Source organism: Callospermophilus lateralis, chromosome 12, assembly GCF_048772815.1.
Source record: "Callospermophilus lateralis isolate mCalLat2 chromosome 12, mCalLat2.hap1, whole genome shotgun sequence".
Lineage (NCBI taxonomy): Eukaryota > Metazoa > Chordata > Mammalia > Rodentia > Sciuridae > Callospermophilus > Callospermophilus lateralis.
In genome coordinates, this window is record NC_135316.1 from 29,079,475 (window position 1) to 29,103,215 (window position 23,741).

Sequence of the window (23,741 nt, forward strand, 5' to 3'; positions counted from 1 at the left end):
GAAAGTATCCTACGCAAAAGAAATACCATATACAAAAGTACAAATATGAGAAAATGTTGATTCAGTTAAAAAAATTATTGAGCACCTATCTTGAAGTAGACACTTTTCTACATGGTGGTGACAGATCTGCTTGGTATTGCTGCTCTCATGTAATTAAGAGATCATTTATGTCTGTCAAGCTATATGTGCCTGTATGACTAGAATAGAAGAGTAACTTTGACTGGAGCAAGGTCACTAAGATACTCTTCACAATTATGAAAGGGTTCAGAATCATGAACACTATCTGGCACATACTAACAAGCCTAGATCTCTTTTGATTAAATCAGTATCTACTGGAAAGCCTGGAGCAGGGGTGTTATGATTTAGATATGAGGTGTCCCCCTATAGCTCATGTAATACAAAAGACAAGAAGGTTTAGATGTGAAATGATTAGGTTATGAGAGCTTAATCCAATCAGTGAATTAATCCACTTGAATGGATTCACTGGGTGTTAACTGTAGGCAGGCAGGGTGTGACTGGAGGAGGTTGGTCACTGGGTCTGCCTCTGGGGTATACATTTTGCCCTGGTGAGCTGAGCTTAAGTCTCTCTGCTTCCCGATTGTCATGTCCTGAGCTGCTTTTTGCCATGATATTCTGCCTCACCTCAGGCACAGAGCAGTGGAGTTGGATGTTTATGCACTGAGATCTCTGAAATCCTAAGTGCCAAATAAACATTCCCCCCGTCCCCAAAATTGCTCTTGTCAAGTCTTTGGTCACAGAAGTGAGAAAGCTGACTAAAACAAACAACCAGCAAACTGCAGAAAAAGATGACAAACAAGGACTCATCTAGAACAATTCCCATGGATAGCAGCATCATTCTCAACAGGGTCATTCAAAAGAAGAAATGATTTCAGGTGAGGACTAAAGTTTTTGAAAATGTTTTATTTTTGAAATACTTATGAAACTCCAAGTGTAAAATGATCATTCATAATAAATGCCATTTATTAATATCTACTATGTGCTAGGAATTGAGCTAAGCAACATATATAATAGACAAATACAGATAGATAGATAGATAGATAGATAGATGGATAGATAGATAGATAGATTCTGTATACATTATTTTGTCCTCAAAAGAATCTTCTTAATAATCTGCCCTACTGTAATTTATACAAATCTGGATAAAATTCAGTTGGTAACATGTGACTGGTGCCACCATCCACTCAATCTTTATTCTCATTTCATTAACCTCACAATACAGCAGTATGTCCTGTATTCCATGGAATCAAATCCTGAGGACATCAGATACACCCTTATGGAAGGATATCAGTGCATCAAAGAGGAAACAGAGGTTCAGAGAGGGTGATGATTTTGTTCAAAGTCACACAATAAATCAAGGAGTGAAGTTTGAATCCAGACTTATGTGACTATAAGGCCAGGTTTTTAATTGTTTCATTACATTACACTTGAGACTGGATTGCTATGGAGGTCGTTAATACACAAATAAATATACTCAAAGAAAATAAACAATAAAATAAAATAGCTGAAGAAGGAGCCCCTGAACTAACTCATATTTAGGGAGTTAACTAAAGAACAGGGATTCACAAATAATTCTGGGAATAGTCAAAGATATAGGAGGATAAAAGAAAGAATAGTAGCTTAAAAGCAGAGGGTATAAAGTAGTGAGCAACAGCACGAGATCTTCAGGGAGATCATATAAAAGGGAAAAAAGAATACACTAAACATAATAACAGAAATTATTAATAGTTGACTTCAGCCATCGTTCAGAGGAATGATAGTAGAAGTAAAAGTCTGTTTACAGTGATAATGAATGGTCAGAGTAATAAGACTACTCTTCTAGAAACTGGACTGTGACAGAATTCAAGAATTGAAATCAAAGTCAAGGTTTCTTTTGTTTTCCCTGAAATAGAAGATACTGAAACATGTTCAATTGCTAATGATAAAAGGACAATAGATGTAAACATTGAAAATACAAGCAGTAATTACTATTTGACTAAGAATTTAAATGTGTTATAAGCAAAAGGAGAAATTATCAAATAATAAGAAAAATTGTTTAAGTTACAGAAGTAGAAGAGAACTATCCACTGCATGGGAAGAAACATCACATTTTAATTTCATGCAGCAGTACTTTCAAGACTGGGTAAGCAGTTTTACAGGTAAACAGAAGTTGAGAGTCCACGGTGCTTTCTGTCAGCAAAACAATGGAGTAATCATTACTTAGAACAGAAAATACCAAATGTTGTTATGTATTTTTGGTGTTTCCTACCACATGAAGAGATCTCCACAAACAATATTTTCGGCCTCTCTCTTCTCATACTCATATACCCCACACCTCCAAAAGGTAGAATGACCCAATTGGTAAATTTAGGAAGAGAATCTGCACATGCTCAGTATGTTTCTTACAGCAAGCCCCTCCATATTTTGCAGGGGCAGGACACATGTAAAGAAGCCTGTGGTTTTTCTAATGCTGCCTATAACTACATTGTAAGTTACTGCATTTAATTCTAGGGCTCAATAGAAGAACAGGATACTGGCTGCCATAAGCACACATGATGGGTGATGAAAAACAAACAAAAGAAAGCCTTGAATAAACATCTAGTTAACATTCAAAAAAATTAACCAAAAGATAAATTAACAAGAGACAAAACACAGTGTTTATGGTATGACCAGGAAATAACCAGGACATGCAAAAGAGATAATGAGCAGGACATGGTGGCACACTTTGTAAACCCAGTGACTCAGGAGGCTGAGGCAGGAGGATTGCAAGTTGAGGTCAGCCTCAGCAATTTAGCAAGGCCCTGAGCAACTCAGCAAGACCTTGTCTCAAAAAAAATAAATATTTTTTTGATATAGGGGATATAGCTAACTGGTAAAGTACCTCTGGGTTAAGTCCTAAGAACAAAAAAAGAGAGAGAGAGAGAAAATATGTAAAGTAGGAAGACTGAACTTTGTAAAGATATCAAATTACCAAAGTTAACTTATAAATTTAACTCACTCCTACAAATATAACACCAAGTGTGTCCCCCCACCCCAACCAATCCACTAGGGCTAGAAAAGCAAACTTTGGCCACACTCTATACAACAGGATATCTGAAAAATTCCAAGCCAACGTAGTATTACTCTGTTGGCCTTCTATTCTTTTCACCTAATTTGGCTCTGAATAACTTTCAGCTGATTTGTAAATCCATATCCACATCAGAAACTATTTGCCACCAACAAAATATTCTCTTCAAAAGAAAGCAATCCATCACACAATGAAGTACTATAGCAATAAGAGCAATTATACCACCATACAATGATTGGAAGAATCTCAGTAGCACTACAGTTAAGTTAAAGAAGCAAAACAAAAAGTACATACTGTATGACTGCTTTTAAAAGGATGATAACTCGTTAAGTTAATTTCTGCTGTGCCCCTTGAGTTGTGAACTGAACAGGAAAGAGAGGGACTCTGGTCCTGTTTTCTGATCTAGGTGACATAGATATGTTCAGTTTGTACAATTCCTCTAAGCCAACATTCACGATATGTGCACTTTTCTGTATGTACATTATACTTCAGTGAAAAGTTTTATGGGGTTCAATGTACCAGCTCACATTTCTAGGAAGCTGATCACATTCAATGCAAACCCAGCATAACCACAAGAAGCCCTGGAGGAAACAAGGAGGGCAAGGTCAAAGACCTGAACTTCTGTGATGTCCTTGAACTTATTAACATTTCTATTCCTATCCATGCCACTTAACTAATAATTGCTGTCCTTATTACTACACAGGCTCTGCAAGGTGTGAGGAGAAGAGGCTCAAATGTCAAAATGAAAAGCACTAGAAAAAAATGCAAAGCCCTACACTGGTAAAGATGAGATTCTGTAAATAGCCATCATCAGACCATGACAGGAGAGACTCTTACATACATTATGTTTGGATTCCTTTAGATGCTAGAATGACTTCTGAAATATCTTAAAATATTGCAATACTATTAGGCTGAACCATATACAATCATTAATTTACAAGTCTAAAATGAATAATTATTAATAGAAAACTTACAAAACCTATTTACATCCTTGTAAGATTCATTTGGGGGGGGGGGGAGCAGGGATTGAACCCAGGGGCACTTAACCACTAAGCCACATCCCCAGTCCTTTTTATTTTGAGACAGAGTCTCGATAACTTGCTCCGGCCCTCTCTAAATTGCTGAAGCTGGCTTTGAACTTGTGATCCTCCTGACTCAGCCTCCTACACCACTGGAATTACAGGCATGCACCACCATGCCCAGCAAGAGGTTTGTTTTTTTTAAAAAAATTCTAAACAACTACAATACCTCGGGTTTGGGCAGCTTCCTTTAAAGCAGCTAGAAGGTGAGGTTTCAAGTTATCCAAAATAAATCTTCCTTCAAGACCTGGGAAAAGGGACCTAGAAAATGAAAGGCACACAGCAATTATGATTTTTTAATAATTCTAAAATTAAAAAATATTCTAAAATAGAATTTCAAGCCAGTTAAACCTACCATTTTTGTCTTACATAAAATGATAAGATTAAATCTACATAAAGTATACAGATGAAATAAAGTTTCAGTACTTTTGACCAATTATTACCTAGGCATTGGCTTAAAATATGAGGGTATTGTGTATCATATTGGGTTGTGGCCCAGTGATAGAGCGCTCGCCTAGCACATGTGAGGCACTGGGTTCAATCCTCAGCACCACATAAAAATAAATAAATAAATAAAGTCATTGTGTACATCTACAACTAAAGAAAAATACTTAAAAAATAATTCAGACATGTTCTAAACACCATAGGATAAAATCAGGTTTCCTTTCTGAAATGTCAATACATACCCTCAGTTATAAAGAGATACATCAAAACACCTGAATAGAGACTAATCTGACCTAGTTATTATTAGCACTTTATAATCATGGTTCTCAGGGATGCTATTCAAATTTAAGGTAAATAACTACTTGAATAACTTTTTTTTTGAGATGGGGTCTCACTATTGCTCACATTGGCCTTGAACTCCTGGGCTCAAATAATCCTTCTGCCTCAGCCTCCCAAGTATCTGAGACTACAGATGTATGCTACCATGCCCAGCTTTTAGATAATTTTTTAAATGATAAATAACTGGAACCCTTTTGCATTTTAAAATGTGCAACATATCCTTTAGTATTTTAACAAAATACTTCTTCAAAAAACCTTCCCAACCACAAAATCTACATAGATAACTGATATGTTTTACAATAAAAGATGTGGGGAGGGGCAGGGAGCCCCCAGAGTAAACAAGCATTTGAGAGGTATGATCTCTACCTTGGATACTCTTCTGAGGTAATATAAATAACATCTTGATCTGACACAGATGAGGAAAAGGGGATGAAATTTCCATTTTGCAAAGGTAGCAGCTCCAGCCCAAGCAGCTCACTGTAGGCTTGGTCAGAAAGCACAAATTCCAGAAGGTGAAGCTTTTCTTCAGCACTGCCCAAATGTGCACACTTCCTCAGCACCTGCCGCACCCATGCAGGTGTCACCTTCCTCATAGGCGTGGAGCTGGAGGAGGCAACAGCATTGAGCTGAACTGCAGCAGCCAGATTTGCTGGCACCCTGGCAATCTGCTTCCCTGAGCTCTGGAGGTAGTTGAGCACAGATTCTGTGTATTCCAAACTTTGATCAAGTTCTGAAAAATAGGCTTGTTCCAACTTGATCCAATCATTACTGATTGAGTAAATCACAGCATTTTGGAATAATTCACTAAACAGAGGCCCCAATACCGGTTGCCAATGCACCTTGACTTTGCTGGTCTCAGGCCAAAGCTTGTAGATAACATCCACAGACAAAGGGAAATCGGAGCTCTTTTCCATCTCCAGACGTTTTATTGAATCTAAGATCAAGGTGGCATACGCTTTTGGGACAACATTCACAACAAGAAATTCATTCCACAGGGCTGCTGGATCTCTCCACTGGTCCAGCTCTCTCCATTTTATGCTCCTGCGGTTGTCAGTCAGGCCAAAGAACCCACTGATGTGGACTGGGAGCCCAGTTCTGCTCTCCTCACCAGGAGGTAAAGGAAGAAAACAAAATGCTTTTCCTGAGAAATCAGATATTGCTCCTTTTTCTTCGTCACCTCTGCATGACAAAGACATGGCTATTCCAATGATTGGGACAAATTTCAATTCATCAGCTAAAGAGTCAAGTTCACTACAAATCCCTCGCCCACCCACACTGTTACACACCAGCCAAGACGTCTTCTGTGCATCCTTAGTACTCTCATCTTCTAAAACTATATTTATATGGTATGTTACACAGGTGATACTATTGCTTGGAATCTTTTTACAATAGTTACTTATTGCAGTTTCCAGAATCTTTACAGAATTTGGCCGTTCATGTTTCAGGGCCTTATTTTCACTGGCAGTCACTCTAAACACCAGTTTCTCTGTCCCATCAGACTCTCGCACATGTAAAGAGACATCCTGCACACTTTTCAGAAAGAGCAGTACTGTGTCTGCGTCTGCCCTAAAAGATTCAAACAATTCAAGAACTTTCTGCTTGTTATAGAGGTTGCTACTAAGCTGCGAAGGTTGTAAGCGAAGAGGGAAACGGAAAAAAGTTCCTGGAAAATTGCCATTTATAAATGTTTCCTTGGTGCTTCCAAAAATGCCAATAAAAGGTGCAAATTGGTCTGAAAGCTCACTAATTTCCTTGCTGTCATCTTTGAGATTCCAACACTGGCCTGATTCATGGGGGCCAAAAAGTGTTTGATGAGGATCTAACATCCCAATCTGGTCACCACTAAAGATACAAGGAACATCTGTAAATAAAAATAAAAGTCATGATCAACTCTAAAATTTAATGCACTGTGATAATAAGTGGTTATATAATAAGATTAAAATTACCATCAAAATCTAGCACCTGAAAAACATGATTCAAAAACTGACTTAATTTGGCATTGAAAAAGTAATGCTTTGAACATTAAAAATGATATCTTTTGATTCAATCTAATCAATAACAAGTGCCAGACCCAGAAACTGTCCATAATTATTGTGAAAACCTAGGCTGTATATTCAAAGTCTTTAAACATAGGATATAAAGAACATTTGATATTTATACTCAGCCCCCGCAGCCACACTGAACCCAATTAACAAAGTTACAACCTATGCTCAAAATTTAAAATTCAACTCTATACTATGAAAAAAAGATGGGAGGAGAACTATAATGCAGATGGTTCTGCCCACCATGTCACTAACAAGCACAGGCCCTCTAGTGAATAAGAAGTGAGCTCCCTCAGGTGAAAGTGCTTCTCACATTGAAAGAGTCTCACCATGCTGAGCCTGTATAGTACTTAAAGACACATATTTTTTCTGTAACATGGCCCTGAATTGATAATTGCTTCAACTGATTCTTAATCAAAGACTGAGTGATATTTCAACACTGGTAGAAAAAAACTAGATGTGTCAGACCTACTGTATTAAAAGAAATTCTATCCATGATGCCCTTTGGTGAAATTCCCAAGGTAATTCTGACATATGTGGTCTCACATGCAGATGTTAGCACGTAAGCTTCATCCAAGAAATACCGCCATGATGTCAACCCTTAATATCTATGTTTTGTTAACTGTCACAATCACAAACTCATAAGCTCTTGGGTAGCAAATGGATGGATTTAACCACCTGGCAACATTACAGTCCAGGACACACTTGTCTGTATACCCATTACACAATGCCAAATACCCATGACTAAAATCAGGTTAAGGAGATTTCTGACACTATAAAAGCATTACCTACAGCCTCTCAAATCCTCAGGTTAGAGAATTCTCTCCAGTTAATGTCCCACATAAATGTGCTACTTGTCAACTTAACAAAACCACATTGAGATACAAATGCTGATTTATCAGCCTGGTTCTAACTTCATGGTTCATTCCTGCAGAATAGTCTCCACACTTGTGTGATTCATATACATACTACATAACACTTCAAAACCACCATATGTTGTAGTCCTGAGGGCTAACTTGCAAATAAGTGAACACATGAATATTATTATTCATATGTAATATACTCCAATATATAATTTAATGTAATTTTCATATACAAGACAGTCAATGTTATTTAATAGATCAATATTAATGTAAGTACAATAGTTTAGTAAAATTCAGGTATCGTTAGGAAGATCCCACTTTCCATTTGCCCAGGACAATTCCAATTTAGGCCAACTGTCTGAAAATAATAACACCCTCCTTTACTCCAATTTGAATGATAAAATACTGGGTCATCCTACCTATAGTCACAGCCCTACCTGCTCAGTCTCTCCTTCTCCTAAAATCAATTTCAAACAAAATTATAGTAAGAACCAATTCAACAAAGAATTTTTATTGCACAACTATAGTAAGCACTAAAAGCTGTGATTCTGGAAGATCAGACATTACTCTTAGAAATGTCTACACTAAGAGTTTCAAGCATTTCCAATTGTATCTGTGTCCCAGAAACCTCAGGTTCTTTCCAGATTCAAAACATGATTTCAAAGTAATCTCTAAAATACTGGTAAATCTAAGAAGAATAGCATGTTTACTCAACAGAAAAAAATATATAGCGATATCAGAACCAATTTAAAGACCTTCGTTTTTTTTCAGTTATTCAGTACCAATGAGATATTACACTTTTCTCTTTAACCTTCTGATATGTGCAAACATGTACAAGGAAATCTATATGAATCAGTTTAACTCTTAGAGATTTCTAGTATAACAAATTTTCATAATGACAATTTTCATACTTCAAAAGCTACAATTTAAATCACACACAATATAACAATATATTACACTGATTCGATAGAATCATAATAACTTTAACTTTTAACATGACATATGAAGTACAATTTGGGTACAATTAACTATGATGATTTTAGAAAATTTGGAACACTGATATTTATTAACATACTTCTTGCTACTGACAGAAGAATGTGGGAAAGATGTCTTTAAAAGAGTATCATTTCTAAAATTAACCAAATAAATTATACAATGTAGTCTAAAATATCTTCCATTATCAAGACTTAAAAGTCAAATACTACACCTGTTATGTGGTAGACCGAATTAAACCCAATTCCAAATCTTCCAACCTTCAATGGATCATCCTTTTTCCTGCTTCTTGCTATTTCTTGAATGCCATGCCAGTCCTCTGGAGTGAAAACCGCATTGTTGTACACATAGAGAGCTGACCCTGGGTGTTAAAATGCAAGGCAGATATTCAGAAAGTAGTACACTTTTTTTTTTTTTTTTTTGAAGGGAAAATGGAGAGAAAGAAGTGACTGCAGTGACAGAATTCAGAATTCATTATAATTTCAATTATTTTCACAATAAAAACAATGTAATGGTAAAAATTAGCAGCTGAATAAATCAAGAATTTATTGCTGACCAAAAAAAACTTATTAATGTATTATTCAATAAAATGAAAAATAATTCTTCATTATTAATAATCATGTTATAAATTCTGGAGTTTTGCCTTTTTTTAGTTTTGCCTTTTGTTTTCTACATAAGGTATTACTTATAAAATTTAAAAAATCATTAATGTGAAAAATGTTTAAACATGTGATCCAGAATTATATCCAAAGTAGCTTCTTTTTTATTTATTTATTATTATTTTTAAATAAATGACAGTGGAATGCATTCTAATTCTTGTTACACGTATACAACACAATTTTTCATATCTCTGATTGTATATAAAGTATGTTGACACCAATCTGTATCTTCATACATGTACTCAAAGTAGCTTCTTTAAAAAGTTATTTTTATAATTCTGCACCAATATTTTTGGGACTCTATTTTGAGAAGCTCTAACATTCTTTTAAATATTCAACTGTATTAACTCATTATACTTTAAACATGCTTTCTCTTAAAAATAGTTACTTAATAACACATACACAATAATGTGTGCCAGGTGTGATGGCAAATGCCTGTAATCCCAGTAGCTCCAGAGGTAAGGCAGGCGGATGGCAAGTTCGAAGCCAGATTTAGTAATTTAGCAAGGCTAAGCAACTTAACCAGACCCTGTCTCTAAATAAAATAAAACAAAAAACAAAAAAAGGGCTGGGGATGTGGCTCAGTGGTACAAAAAAAAAAAAAAAAAAAAAAAGCTATGCTATGTGTATCTATACACTATGAAAATGAACTTAGGCAATTCTCAGCACCCTCAAATGGTTCTCCTCATGCTCCTTTAAATTTAAGCCCAGATATGAAGATGACAGCCTGTTTTGTTTTACAAAAAAATGGTCACTTCTAATTTCAAAATAATCAGGATAATAATAAATTAAGGTTGCAAAGGTTGTTTTGGAAAGGACAGTGAGAGGATTCTGGACTTAAGTCAGTCTGGATGTCACCAGCCTGACCATTAGCAACCACAGTCAGAAGGCTCAGTTTCCTCATCTGGGCAACAAGGACAAGAATAGTAGCTACCCACAAAGAAGCGTTGGAAGATCTGATGATATAAGAGACTGAGCACAGTACCCAGGAGAGAGAACATACCTAAAAGTGTCAGTGTTAATATAATCAGTATCGGCATATGATACCATTAGTCTTTAATATAATGCTAGCAGTCTTTACATAGTATGATAAAATAAAATATATCATTTTGCACAGTATCATAGGAATAGTAACAAACACATACTGTTATTGCACAACAGTTAACCTGAGTTGATTTAAAATGGACTCTAACAAAGCAGTGCCTGGTTCTGCCTGCTCCATGTCCATTAAAAATAGCTATGAAGACACAGAATAAAGGACCACAAAAACTCAACACCGAACACCAGGCCCGAGTGATCTTCTTACCCAAAACTACGAAGAACTCAGGTAACTGTAAGGCCTGTGGAAGGTAATTAAGAAATTTAGCAGGGGACACACCCTGAATGAAACATTACCAGGAATGCAGCAGACCACCAGCCCAAAGGAAGACCCACCATCCCTCCCACTAACAGGAAAGCCGGCAGCCAGCTCTCTCCTGCTTGACTGCCTATTTAAAACATTCATTAAACTACAAAGCAACAGGACCTTTTTTTGGAAAATTCAAATAAAGTGCTTGTTGAAAAATAATTTCCCCCTCACATCTCTTTTCGGAGGCTTTTGTACGTATTCAAATTGCTATTATAGGTCCTAAAAGAAGGAACACAGTGAAAACCACCCCATAAGCAGAGCTTCCCTAGGCCTGGGGAACCGGAGCTTCCTTACACCCTGTCTGTTCACAGTTAGAACCAAAGACAAACATGACCCTACAGCAGCACAGGGAACTGGTCAAAGTGGGCCAGACACATCCCTTCTCAAGTCTGTGCATCCAGCAAGAAAAGCCTTGTCAATTCTCAGTGTCTTTAATTCAAGGGTTAATTCTGATCATACTCATCCTGGAATTAGGAGAGACCACATATTTTTCCCTTGCTCCAATCAACTTGGGAGTCTCACTGGATCTCTCTCTGTTTCCATCACTGAGATCAATTTAACCCCCACCACCTATTAAATCAGCACCTGATTAAAAGGGGGTGCTCTTAGTTCCAAAAATGAGATATTTATGAGAAAAGCATCCCAAAAGAAGAAAATGTGCATTTCAGAAGAAAAAAATTAGCAGAGGCCTGCAACCTACCTTCTTTACCTAGGGAATACTCAAGAAAGAGATGGCCTAGCTAAGTCTCCTTGTAAACATGCTGATGACAGATCTCTGGGGAAACTCGCAGTATTTACTAGGAGGAGAGTCCTTAGCTATTGGATAGCTTCAAAAAGGTACCTTATTGTAAAAACATCTGGAATTTATACATTTATGAAGGATAATCCACTTGAAAATGTAATAGTTTTGTGATTATCAGAGAAAAATATGAGTGTGTTTTATGACTGGAATAGCTCCTATGTTAAGTTATGATCCACATGTACAACTCAGGGACCATTTCTGTTAAACCAAGGCCAGTGTGTGTCCTAACAGCATCAAAGAACCTGAAGACAGGTAAGAGGAGTCCCAGACTTTTCCGTGTTCCCTTCACCTGTGTGTCTTAACTCTTATCTTTGAAAGACTCATTAAGTGCAATGCTGGGTAAGATCTCTTACTCTGGTGCATCTGATTTACCATCTTAGCCTTCTATTAACTCATTATATAAAAAGAAATAATAACAAGCTATACAGAAGAGTTCTCATATAAATTCTAAATATCACTACATGGAGGAAAAAAAACAGAAATAAATTGTGATCCAAGAAGATTGCTCATGTCTAAAGGCAAGAGAAAGTCATTCCCAAATATGCAAGAGCACAGAGAATCTTCAATAAATCTTTTTAAAATACAGATAAAGATCACTGTCACCTATTTTTATATGTCACCTTTTTCTGGGGAGGAGCATGCCAGGGATTGAACTCAACGGCATTCCACCACTGAGCCACATCCCCAGGCCTAATCTGTATTTTATTTACAGACAAGCTCTCACTGAGTTGCTTAGCACCTCATTTTGGCAGAGGCTGGCTTTGTACTCATGATCCTCCTGCCTCAGCCTCCCAAGCTGCTGGGATTATAGGCATGCACCACCCCGCCTGGCTCAACTTTTATTTTAAAAATGATTAAATGGATAATGCTTTTAAAGAGGCTATCCATAAATATGCACCAACTCAACTAAATAATCTTATTTAAAATATTTTTTAATGAGGTAAAAAGACTGGAAGCAAAATATCCCAGACATCTGGCAGAATTTTGAAGCAAAATCTTTCTAACATCTCGTTACAATCTTACCTTTACGGTTCTACAGTACATACACAACATCAGAATAATACCAGACACAAACATTATCATATCTATGATCTTATTTAATCATCAAAATAACTAGGAGACAGATTTTTGCCCTTGTTACCAATTGTAGGTGAGCAGGAATAAATGTAAGGATCAGAGGTGCCACTTGGTGCACCTGTGCCTGAGGAGCTGACAGTATGGTAGCCCCATGTAGGTCTAGGACATAGCCTGAAGTCCCTAGAATCCAAGTTGGATGTCTTGCCACATGATTACCTTCAGTCACAGACTTAAGAGTCAAGAAATCTTACACATTAAACCTCTCTTGAAACAATATGACCTCTGATGTGACTGACCATAAATCAACACAGTGGCAGGAACTCAGATCCAAAATGCAAGCCTTCTGATGTTACCAGGACTCATACGTCTCTTTGTAAAGAATAAAGAAAGTGCAACTTCCAAATCACAAATTTTATCTAAGTTATGACTATGCCAAATACTTAGTTACCAATGGTGATCACCCTCCTAAATCACAAAGCATCTTTTTTAAACTGTATGACTCATCTCTCTCTGAAAATCTGTGAGCAAAGGGAACTGACCCTTCTTTTTCATTTATAGTCATTTACAATCACCCTATCAACTTCAGAGCTGTACTAAAAGTTATGAACATTCTTTTCAATACATTGCTTCAGAGTATAAGTATGCTCAGAGTAATCTACTGGATATGGCTCTTTTGTTATCTTTTCTTTCATTTTCCTGTTTCCTCCTCCCCTTCAATCTTTCCTCTCACCCCTAGTGTAAAGTACCCCTGGAGTAGAAAACAAAACACACACAAAGCACAACCTCTTACACCTTCTTTCCAAAATTCAAAAAATGTTGTGTATATGGAAAGGGTATCCCATCATCTTAGTAAACATATAAATCCAAAGTGATTGAATAGAATAAAACACTTATATAATTATATTACTTTTTCTTTGTTCTCTAAAATTACCAAGTGGCAGAGACATCTTCCAACCAAAAGCAGAGAAAAGTGCCTGAATAAGTGTAATTAAACATTCCAAGACATGAAATGCAAATGATAATTAGACTGTTCATTAAACAAAGAATCATGAATCATTAAAAATCATTTGTTGCATAAAATAAAGTTTTCTCCTAATTATTGATTCTTACCCTGATATTGTGCCATATCTTTTGACCAAAGAGTTTCCGTTCCATATTGAGTTTCATCATATAAAAATTTAACTTCTGTGGCCCCAGCATCTTCTGCATTCTGAATTAATTCCTAAACATGAAATACATTAAATAATATAGTTCATTATAATACATTATAATATAGTTCATGTTATAAAATAATTTAATGTATAGAAATACATTAAATAATATACAATTCAATAATATAGTTATTTATTGCCCAACTTTGTATTTACCTACAACAATTTCTAGAAGTACATATATATATATAAGGAAATCAACTACTTATTATCTTTAAGCTCTAGTGAGGTTACCAAAAATAGTAATTGCTACATACATATGAAGGTGTGGCTGAAAAGTCCTTCTCCAATTATATACATTTTTCAAGTCACCATTACTAAGTTTAACCTCTAAATACAAATCCTAGAACTATTTTCAACGGTTTCTTCAATCTACCTAAAACTTTTTATCTTCCTTAAAAAGAAATTATTTCCAAAAGCTGCACATCTTGTTCTCTGTAGGAGTATCTCATGCTTATTGAGCAATTTCCAAAAACAGACCTTTAGTTATCGTTTGCTTACCACACTTACCTTCTCATAAAAAAAAAAAAAAAGAACCAAGTAGTATCAATCTATATGTACCCTTTCATATGCTACATTCTTGAGAGCCTGACACATGAACATGGCATTCTCCTAAGTACAAAGTGTGATGACTGGGACTGTTTCAGTCCTTTCACAAAGGAGATAATAATATTGTTCGATTGGTGGATGGTGGGTGAGTGAATGGGTGACAAGACCCCTGTAATATAGAAATGAAAGGAAAAATTAAGATTTATACCCATCACTGGCCTCAACAAAACTTCCAACCCCAACCACCCCAACCACTTCTGGACATCTACCAAAACTTGCTGAGCCCTGGTAAGTTGAAAAGAAACTTCATTTTAAGATTTAACTCCTAAAGTCAGGCTATAATCATCAAAACATTGATCGGAACTCCATAGACATTATCCCTAGTTTATTTTCTTCAGATCTTGTCTAAAGTAAGAAAAGATCAATAGATGATAATTTTCCAAATGAGCTATGACTTAAGACCAAACCAATCAAGGGCTTTTGTTTAAATAGGCAGGTCATTACAAACACAATAAATCACTCTGTATTATTATACTCAGGAACCTGACTTTGCGGAGAAATACTATACTTCACTGCATGATTGTCACCACCACATTGACATTAATTCAGGAGTACATCCTAATCTTGCCTCTCAGACAGGATTTTTAAGTAACACCAGAACAATTTAAACAAACAAAAAACTTCACATAATGGTTGCACCCCACTTTTTTACCAAAAAATTGGCATAAAATCTGCAACAATTATACAATGAAATATAGTACCTCTTTACCTCCCCAAAGCCTTAGGTTCACTAAATCAGAGGTAGGGATGAATAAGAATTTAAGAGAGCTGACACTGATACTATAGCAGTGTGGAGAGGAAAGCCTTAATTAGAGTAGACAGGAGACACTTCCATGTGAAATGCAACAACTGAAAGGATACTGAAGGAATAGTGCTGAACTGAGAAGCTGTTCAACCCCAAACTTGAGTATTTGAACCACACATCCTTGTCAGCTACTAATTCCTCCTATTTACAAACTGCCCATTTCTCATAGGATTTTTAATTTTTAAGCCCATTTTAATTCTATTCAACCTAACAAAATCTCTAAAATTTAGCAACCTTATTTACATTATGATACAACATACAGAACGAAAAATAAGGATGAAATAATTACCAAAACAATAGGAAGCTTACAAAATGATAGCATTTTAGAGGTTGGATCTTGTCTTCATTCAGATATCTGTGATTTATATATATTTTAGGAAGCAGAGATGGAAAAAAATGAAGATAAAATATTAAGTCCCCAGCTCCAAATAGGATGGGAAACTTTCTCCTCAGTTATTTCCTCAGGGAATCACTTATAAATTGATTCTGAGAAGCAGCAGCAATAAATTTTGTATTTGCTCTTGGGCAGGTCACTAAAATATCCGGACCCTTTTTAAAAAAAAAAAAAAAAAATCACAAAAGGTATTAGCTGAGGTACAGGCAGTTTTTTTAAGGTTCCTATTAAATCTAGCACTAAAATATCCAAGAAACAAAATTCTATTGAACTGGCTACAAAATAAATATACACAACAAGCAAAGGAGAAGAATCAATCACCAGCTGTTTGCAACACACCTTGCTCAGACCACTGCCTCATTTCCTAGCAATAATCCGAATCACTCACTAATGAATTGATGAGACCCTACTTCCTGTCACAACTGCATCTTCATTCTAAATTCACTCTGTTCACTTCTCTCTACCCCCATAATAATCCCATATCCATACTCTTCCCAGGTCCATTTTCCTAATTAATCAATATAATAAGTCTGCGAATTAACCTTTTCTATGAACCACTGGTGCCCATTCTGAAATTCCTTCAGTATTTCATCCCATGACCATCATTAAAGAATGACACTATGCTCACTGAGTGCCCAACTGAACATTACTATGTGAGTACACCTGACCCAGTCCTAACCATCTCTAAGGAAATGAGGGCTAAGATACCAAAGATAACAAATACTAAACTAATTAGTAAGGAAAAAGATATAATAATTGATCTGTTTTTATAATTCATTAAGGAGGTTTGTTATTAAACACAAAATCTACTTTTTGCAATATCTTCCTTTATTGCTTTCTTTTATGGTTGTTCAGTTGGGAGGGGGTTGTTGTTGTTGCTATTGTTATTTTAATTATTTTAGTTGTAGATGTACATAATACCTTTATTCTATTTATTTATTTTTATGTGGTGCTGAGGATTGAACCCAGTGCCTCACACATGCTAGGCAAGCACTGTACCACTGAGCCACACCCCAGCTCCTTTAATGAGTACATTCAAAAAGAATATCAGTCAGTAGAAATAAATAAATAATTATCCTATTAAATAAACCTGCCCAAAAAGTAAACTTCTAAATCCAAAAGCCAAATGTAAATATATTGCTGGTCCCTGACGTGAAGTTTATATTAGTTTGGTTGGCTGGTAATTTGATTGCTGTGTGATGCTCCTGCACCATGTTCTACACAATTTCCTAGAGCAACACTTTGTGCCTAATGACAGTCACAGCAGCTCAGTGAGCTCCTCTGCCCTGGTAAACTCATACTCACACCGACAGCATTCTCAAACTTATCCCATCCACCTATACACTACAGTCACATAAATAAATAAATATAGCCATTTAAATCTAGACAAAACTTTAAAACTTTAAACACTAAAAGATTTCTAAGAAATTTTGCAGTGTCTCATTTTTATCAAAGGAAATTAAACATGAGCACAGCACATACCCTACCTTAAGAATCTGTCCTCCTTCTGGATATCTTCTTAAAATGTCCTTGAGAAAATCAACAAGTGGTGGAGTTGTTTGACCAAATCGACCTAAAATACAGAATACCTTTAAAATGATTTAGATAAATATCTTCGATTTATCAGCCATATGATTTGGTTCCATGACACAGATAACTATAGATAGTACAGTTTGTTTCATATATCTCAAGCAGGATCCTGGTTCAAAAATCTACCTAAGCAATTCATTATGAAGTAAAGCAAACTCAATTTTATCAAATCTCAAGACTTTTAATTGGGCTACAAATTAGGTTACAAAAATATTTTAAATATACTATCAAAAAAGATTACTTATTCAAAAATAAAGAGCACAACAGGTGTGGAAATGTTGCTATCTTCCAAAGAAAACTAAATAAATGGTGCTATTTGTCATTGCTTTGCCAATATATTATTGGCTAGAGACAGTGGTGCCTTGTGTCACATTCTTAATACTCTCAAACTCAACCAATGCTCTGATAATTCTGAAATTCAGCAGTCCTTATCTCCATGGTTGTCTAGTTTAACTACTCTGTAGTCTTGCCTATGCTAGATATTCTTACATCAATTAACAAGGATACCTTTAATAGCTAACAGGAAGTTATTTACAAGAATGTGTAAGAAGGAAGTAATTCCTCAGAGGCACACAATTTTAAAAATCTGTATATAGCTGGGTGCCATTGCACATGCCTGTAATTCCAGTGGCTCAGGAGGCTGAGTTAGGAGAATTGCAACTCACAGCCAGCCTCAGCAATGGTGAGGCACTAAGCAACTCAGTGAGACTCTATCAAAATACAAAATAGGGCGGGGGAATGTGGCTCAGTGGTCAAGTGTCCTGGTACCAAAAAACAAAACAAAATCTGTATATAAGTAAAAAGTAATTGGCACTTTAAAAAAAACTAAGTCATCACTTTAGACTGAGTTCTCTTTATCAACTAGATAAGGAACCAGAAGTGTTTCTGAGACAAGAATTGTTTCAGATTTCAAATTCTGCAATATTTGCATATGCTTAATGAAATATTTTGAGGATAGAATCCGACTCTAAACATGAAATTAATTTACATTTCATATTTGCCTTATACACAATGCTCTGAAGATAATTTTATACAATATTTTTAGTATAACTGTTTTAACTGTGAACTGTCACATGAAATCAAGCACAGAATTTTCTTTCCATTTGTGGCATTATGTTGGCACTCACAACAAAGTTTTGGATTTAGGAGCATTCTGTATTCATAGTCTGGGGATACTCAACCTGTGCACATTTACTTGCACAATTTGGTACAACTATCCACCAAGACCAAGACCAGTTCCACAGATTATTACTACTCTTTCTCACTCATCCCTCATCTAGCTCCACCCACCTTTGTTCTCCTTTAACTCTGGTATTCCCTCATTACATCCCAACATTATATGCTTTCAATTCACTTTTAAAACATAATCATTTTTAAACCACTTTACTGAGGCATGATTGGCATACAAAAAGCTACAGATATTTAATGTACACAACATGAGGAATTTGGAGACAAATACACCACACCTGTGAAACTATCAAACCATCATTACTATCAATCCCAGAAACTTATCCTTCATGTTCAAAAATTTCTTCCCATTCTTCTTTTTTCCCCGCTTTTGTTAAAGAGCTCTTAATTTAATATCTACCTTCCTGGATATTTTTTAAGTATTCAACACAGTATTCCTAATCATAATCCAGCCCTATACTAAGTAAACTGCCAGATTTCATTCACTTTGCCTAACTGAAACTTTGTACAGTTTACTCAAAGCCTCCCCGCAGCCTCTGGCAATCATTTTACTCTCCCATTTCTACATAAAAACACAATCTTCATGTAAAGTCCATATTATACCTCCCCCTTTTAAGCCTTTTGATTGAAGATTTACAAAAAGATGACAATTTTTGGAAGTCACATCTCCGATCTTGATCCAGTCAGGTAACTAAAAAAAAGAAGATAAGATATATGAAAAGCAACATAATCTCTACTACTATAAATTCAAAACATTACCACAAATTACTTTTCACTTAAGAAATAATGATTGCTAACTGTTTTTATCAGGAAATATTTTCCTCTGTAATGAAGACTGCAGAAAACAAAAAGTCAAAAAAGTTAAAAGATTTAAATTTAAGATTTAAGGATGCTTCTTTAAATAATTAGAAATAGATTACACATTTTTCTGCTGGTGATAATTTACATTTTTGTGGATATTTTTGTTCGTGCAGTGCTAGGGACTAAATTCAGGGATTCACACACATTAGGCAAGTGCTCTACCATATATTAATATTTTTTTCTTGGTGCTGGGCATTGAACCCAGGGCACTTTACCACTGAGCCACATCTCTAGCCCTTTTTATTTCATATTTTGAGACGAAGCCTAACTAAGTTGCTTTGGGCTTGCTAAGTTGCTGAAGCTGGCCTCAAACTTGATATCCTTCTACCTCAGCCTCTCAAGTCCCTGGGTTTACAGACATGCACCACTGTGCCCGGCTCTCACATGGTAACTTTCTTAGAGTTCTTACATAGTATTTCCCAAATTTTAGCAGCACTTCATAAAATTTTACTTTCAAAGAGCATCTTATATGATTAGTATTCCTACAGAAACACACTTTGGAAAATATTGTCACAGATGTTGCTACTAAAAAAAAAAAAAAAAAAAAGGAAAAAAAAAGGTGTGGTGTGAAACAAAGGGACAAATGAACCTTTCAACTCCTGAAGCTAATCGGGTCTATAACATCTCTGACATTGACTTTCCCAGAAAAGTCTTGATATTTGCTTCCCTTTTGGCAATTTTTATACCATAAAATCAAGTACAAGATTTACTACTATGATCCATAAGAGAGATTTTTTTTAAAGTCAGATCAACCAGATCCACTCTTGAGTCTTCCTAATATGGAATGACCTTGTAAAGGTCAATAGTGTACAACATTAATCAAAAGCTCACCCAGTATACACTTCTCTGACAGGATAAAGTGCCCCTGGGTAGAATATCCAGAATCAAGAAAAACAAATTTACCATACATATTAATATGTTAAATACCCTAAAAAGTAAATTATTCCAACCAATTTAAAAACAAAGGTTTTCCTTTGTACTCTGCTATCTGGTTAGGTTTAGTGGACCTATGTGCTGAGTAATAAATACACTTAAGGTATGTTGATCAAAAGAATGATTTTCAATGTTAATGATCTGATTCATTTAAAACTGTATATGTGGGCTAGGGGTGTAGCTCAGTGGTAGAGCACTTGCCTAGCATGTATGAATCCCTGAATTCAGTCCCTAGCACTGCACAAATAAGGTGGAGGACATTATTTAGTATTTTAAACATTCAATATTTCTAACTGACTACCACCTATCTCACATGATATCCTCCAAGATTTCTGAAATTTAACCTGTGAAAAAGCAAAGTCACTAACTATCCTTCCAAAACCCTCTCTCATCTTTATTTCATCTCAGTCAGCAATGCTGGAGGAACATCTCTCTTCAAACCACATTTCCAATTAACTTCTAGATCCCAGAATGTCCATCCCCCAATCTCTTAACTTGTTTTTTCCATTCCCACTCACATAGACCCTCCGCATCTCTCTTCAATTTTTATAACTTCTTAACTTGTTTTTTCCATTCCCACTCACATAGACCCTCCGCATCTCTCTTCAATTTTTATAACTATCTCCCCTATCTGATCTCCTTCCTGTACATCATCCTCATCCTATTCCCATATGTAAAAACACGAATCTGAGCACACTGTTACTATTCTCGTTTATAGAGTACTTTTATGCACATATTCCCACTGAATCTTAAAGCTATCCTATAAAAAACTAGTTTACCACTTGCAAGGGTGCTTCAGCAACATGGATAAGAATATCAATAGAAGGACTGTTTCTAACAAGAAAATTTAGAAGCAACCCAAATTCTGTGACATAGAGCAGTAAAGAATGAATTAACTAAGCTGCACACAATCGGGTGAATATTAACAAACAATTTTGAATGAACAAAGCTAGTTCAACATTACTACATTAGAATAATAAGCTTCTTATAAAGTTCATAAGCAGCTAAAACTAAACAGTGTGTTATTTTGGTTATATATTTAGGTACACACACATATTCACATACACTTTCACATATGTATATATAAAAACATAGACTTATAGAACATTAAAACAACACCAAGAGGCAACAGAACAATACACACATAAAGGTAAAGGAAGAGAGGCAGGCTAACAGGCTAGGAAGATGACATACAGAGATCAATATAAGCCATTGGACAGTGTTTTAATTCTCTGCTGGATAATGTTATCATAGATTTTCATTCTACTCTTGGTTAATTAACTAATGAATTACTAAAAGACAGCCCTGCATAAAACAAGGATTATTTCAATTTCGTGTGGCTAAGGTGCACTGAAAGAAAGGCCGACAGAAAGAAAGGTAGACAGGAAGGAAGTAAATCTATACTATACGGGGTTTCCAGGTCTTAAAGAAGACTTAGGAAGAAGACACCAAATAGGACCACACCAAAGAGATGTAACTGACTACATGGGTCTGGCAATCAACAATCTGTGGCCCATCTACAGGGAAATGATTGTCCAAAAAAGCAATCAAGCAGCAGAGATACCTTTAGCAGCACCATCTCTTACTGAGCTTGACAAGATTTGGGAGTTTTGCTTAGACCTCTCCCTTCCCTGGATACTCCAAGCAGGCAAAGAATGTTAGTCCTATTTAAACCTACAAGCAATGTGCCATATGAAATCTTAAAAGTTGCCCATTTCAACTATTTGTTTTTTTAAAACAGAGATTATAAGACAATGTGAACCTCTGAATATTGGCCTTACCAGCATTATGTGTCTTATAGATCTCAGAGATGTTCATCTTCATTTACTAGGAAACAATAACTCTCCAAATTATTAAGCAAACAATAGAAACTGCTGTCTAAATCTTCCAACACCTCTCAAAGATAGAAGACGCTAAAGAGTAAAAAGTTAGGGAAGGGGAGTTATGGGCAGCATTCGTGATCATTTAAAATAAAAGTAAGTAATACATCAAATATCAGAGGCCCAAACACATTTGGTAAAGAGCAAAAAGGGACAGGAAGAGGCACAGCTATAATTTACAGGTTTGGTCTCTCCATGGACCAGGAGTTAAAGTGAAACATTTACAAATTCCACTATCAGGCCAGAAAAAGTAAAACAGAGACAAAGAGAAAGAGGATAATAGATGACCAACTAAGTACTAAGTGAGCTTATTGCTGACAATGTCTAATACCAACCCAAAGCAGAGACAAGGAGTTGTTAACAGCTTTAACTTCCTGCCTATCCTTAAGTATTCAGAATTCTCATCAATAATTCTTATCTAAAAGTTCTAAGCAGCATAAAAAGAAAAAGAAAATTAAACTAAAAAGGAAAAGAAAATTACACTTCTGTGAAAGATCTGCTTGTATATAGGTGTCCCTTTTGGATGGCATAAGCCCATCCTCTTTGAATCAGAACTGTGCCTTCTACTTATTTTCTGCATGAACTTCATCCTTGATTTTTAAAGTTCATATTTTAATAGTACAAATCCTTCCTCCCTGTTTTACAGAGTTTTGCATTTAAATATTATTTATCCCCAACAGATAAATAGATAATCTTTAGAATGGAACAGTAAAAAGTCTATAGACTTTGGAATCAAGCAGACATGGGTTCAAATCCTGCCCTGATATTTCATCTCTTTGAACCTTGGCTCACCCTTGAGTTTTAGTCGGAGAGCTGCAGCTACCTGCTGGATTTCACTATCCAGTGGTGACCTTAGAATTGGTTAGAATTAGTTTTATTGTATTATTATTAGAAATAAAAAAGCAGAGCCTCATACATGAATTCATTTGGCATTTGTTATATATGTACATTGACAAAATAGAAAACAGGGTCTAGGTCACTCTTTTCTCTCTTGTGTGCATGTTCCTAGATCCTTCTTTTATGCCTCACCATCAGCTAAATCATATTTAAAAGCAAACTGGTCACCACACCTCCAGTGAATTCCTTACCTAACTCTGTACTTATTTATCTCTGCTAAGTGAACCCTTATTTTCCTCATCTGACTTTAGGTTTTGTGACATCCTTGACAAGGTTTTTGCCTTATTTAGTCTACATCCATCCTCAAATCCTGGTGACCCATTTGGTACCAAATTGCCATATTCTTCTACAAAGTCTCCTGTAAATCTTAGTTTCACCTTCACAACCACAGTCTAGAACTCGGTGGCCTCATATCAGGACAGTGTCCTACCTAGACCCTTTTCACCCACCCACTTAATCCCGAACACTATGCCACTACAACTTCTATCATCCCATACCCAGGATCTGCACACACATCTGCGCAAACACTTTCAATGGCAAGATGGTGCCACAAATGAGCCCTGAGGTATGACCATATCTAGGGGACAAGATGACAAAGTAGAA

At 35.8% G+C, this 23,741-nt stretch overlaps 1 protein-coding gene across 1 annotated transcript in view; it reads right to left on the minus strand.

Annotated features, from left to right (window-relative positions):
- Positions 1 to 23,741, minus strand: part of Sacs (sacsin molecular chaperone) — a 48,017-nt gene that overhangs the window by 22,684 nt on the left and 1,592 nt on the right. The window contains exons 3-8 of the mRNA XM_076872070.2: positions 19,171 to 19,258; positions 17,277 to 17,362; positions 13,881 to 13,992; positions 9,039 to 9,185; positions 5,293 to 6,787; positions 4,313 to 4,404 (exon numbers count right to left, since the gene is read on the minus strand). Of these exons, the coding sequence (XP_076728185.2) occupies positions 4,313 to 4,404; positions 5,293 to 6,787; positions 9,039 to 9,185; positions 13,881 to 13,992; positions 17,277 to 17,362; positions 19,171 to 19,258 (2,020 nt within the window). The remainder of the gene's footprint in view (positions 1 to 4,312; positions 4,405 to 5,292; positions 6,788 to 9,038; positions 9,186 to 13,880; positions 13,993 to 17,276; positions 17,363 to 19,170; positions 19,259 to 23,741) is intronic.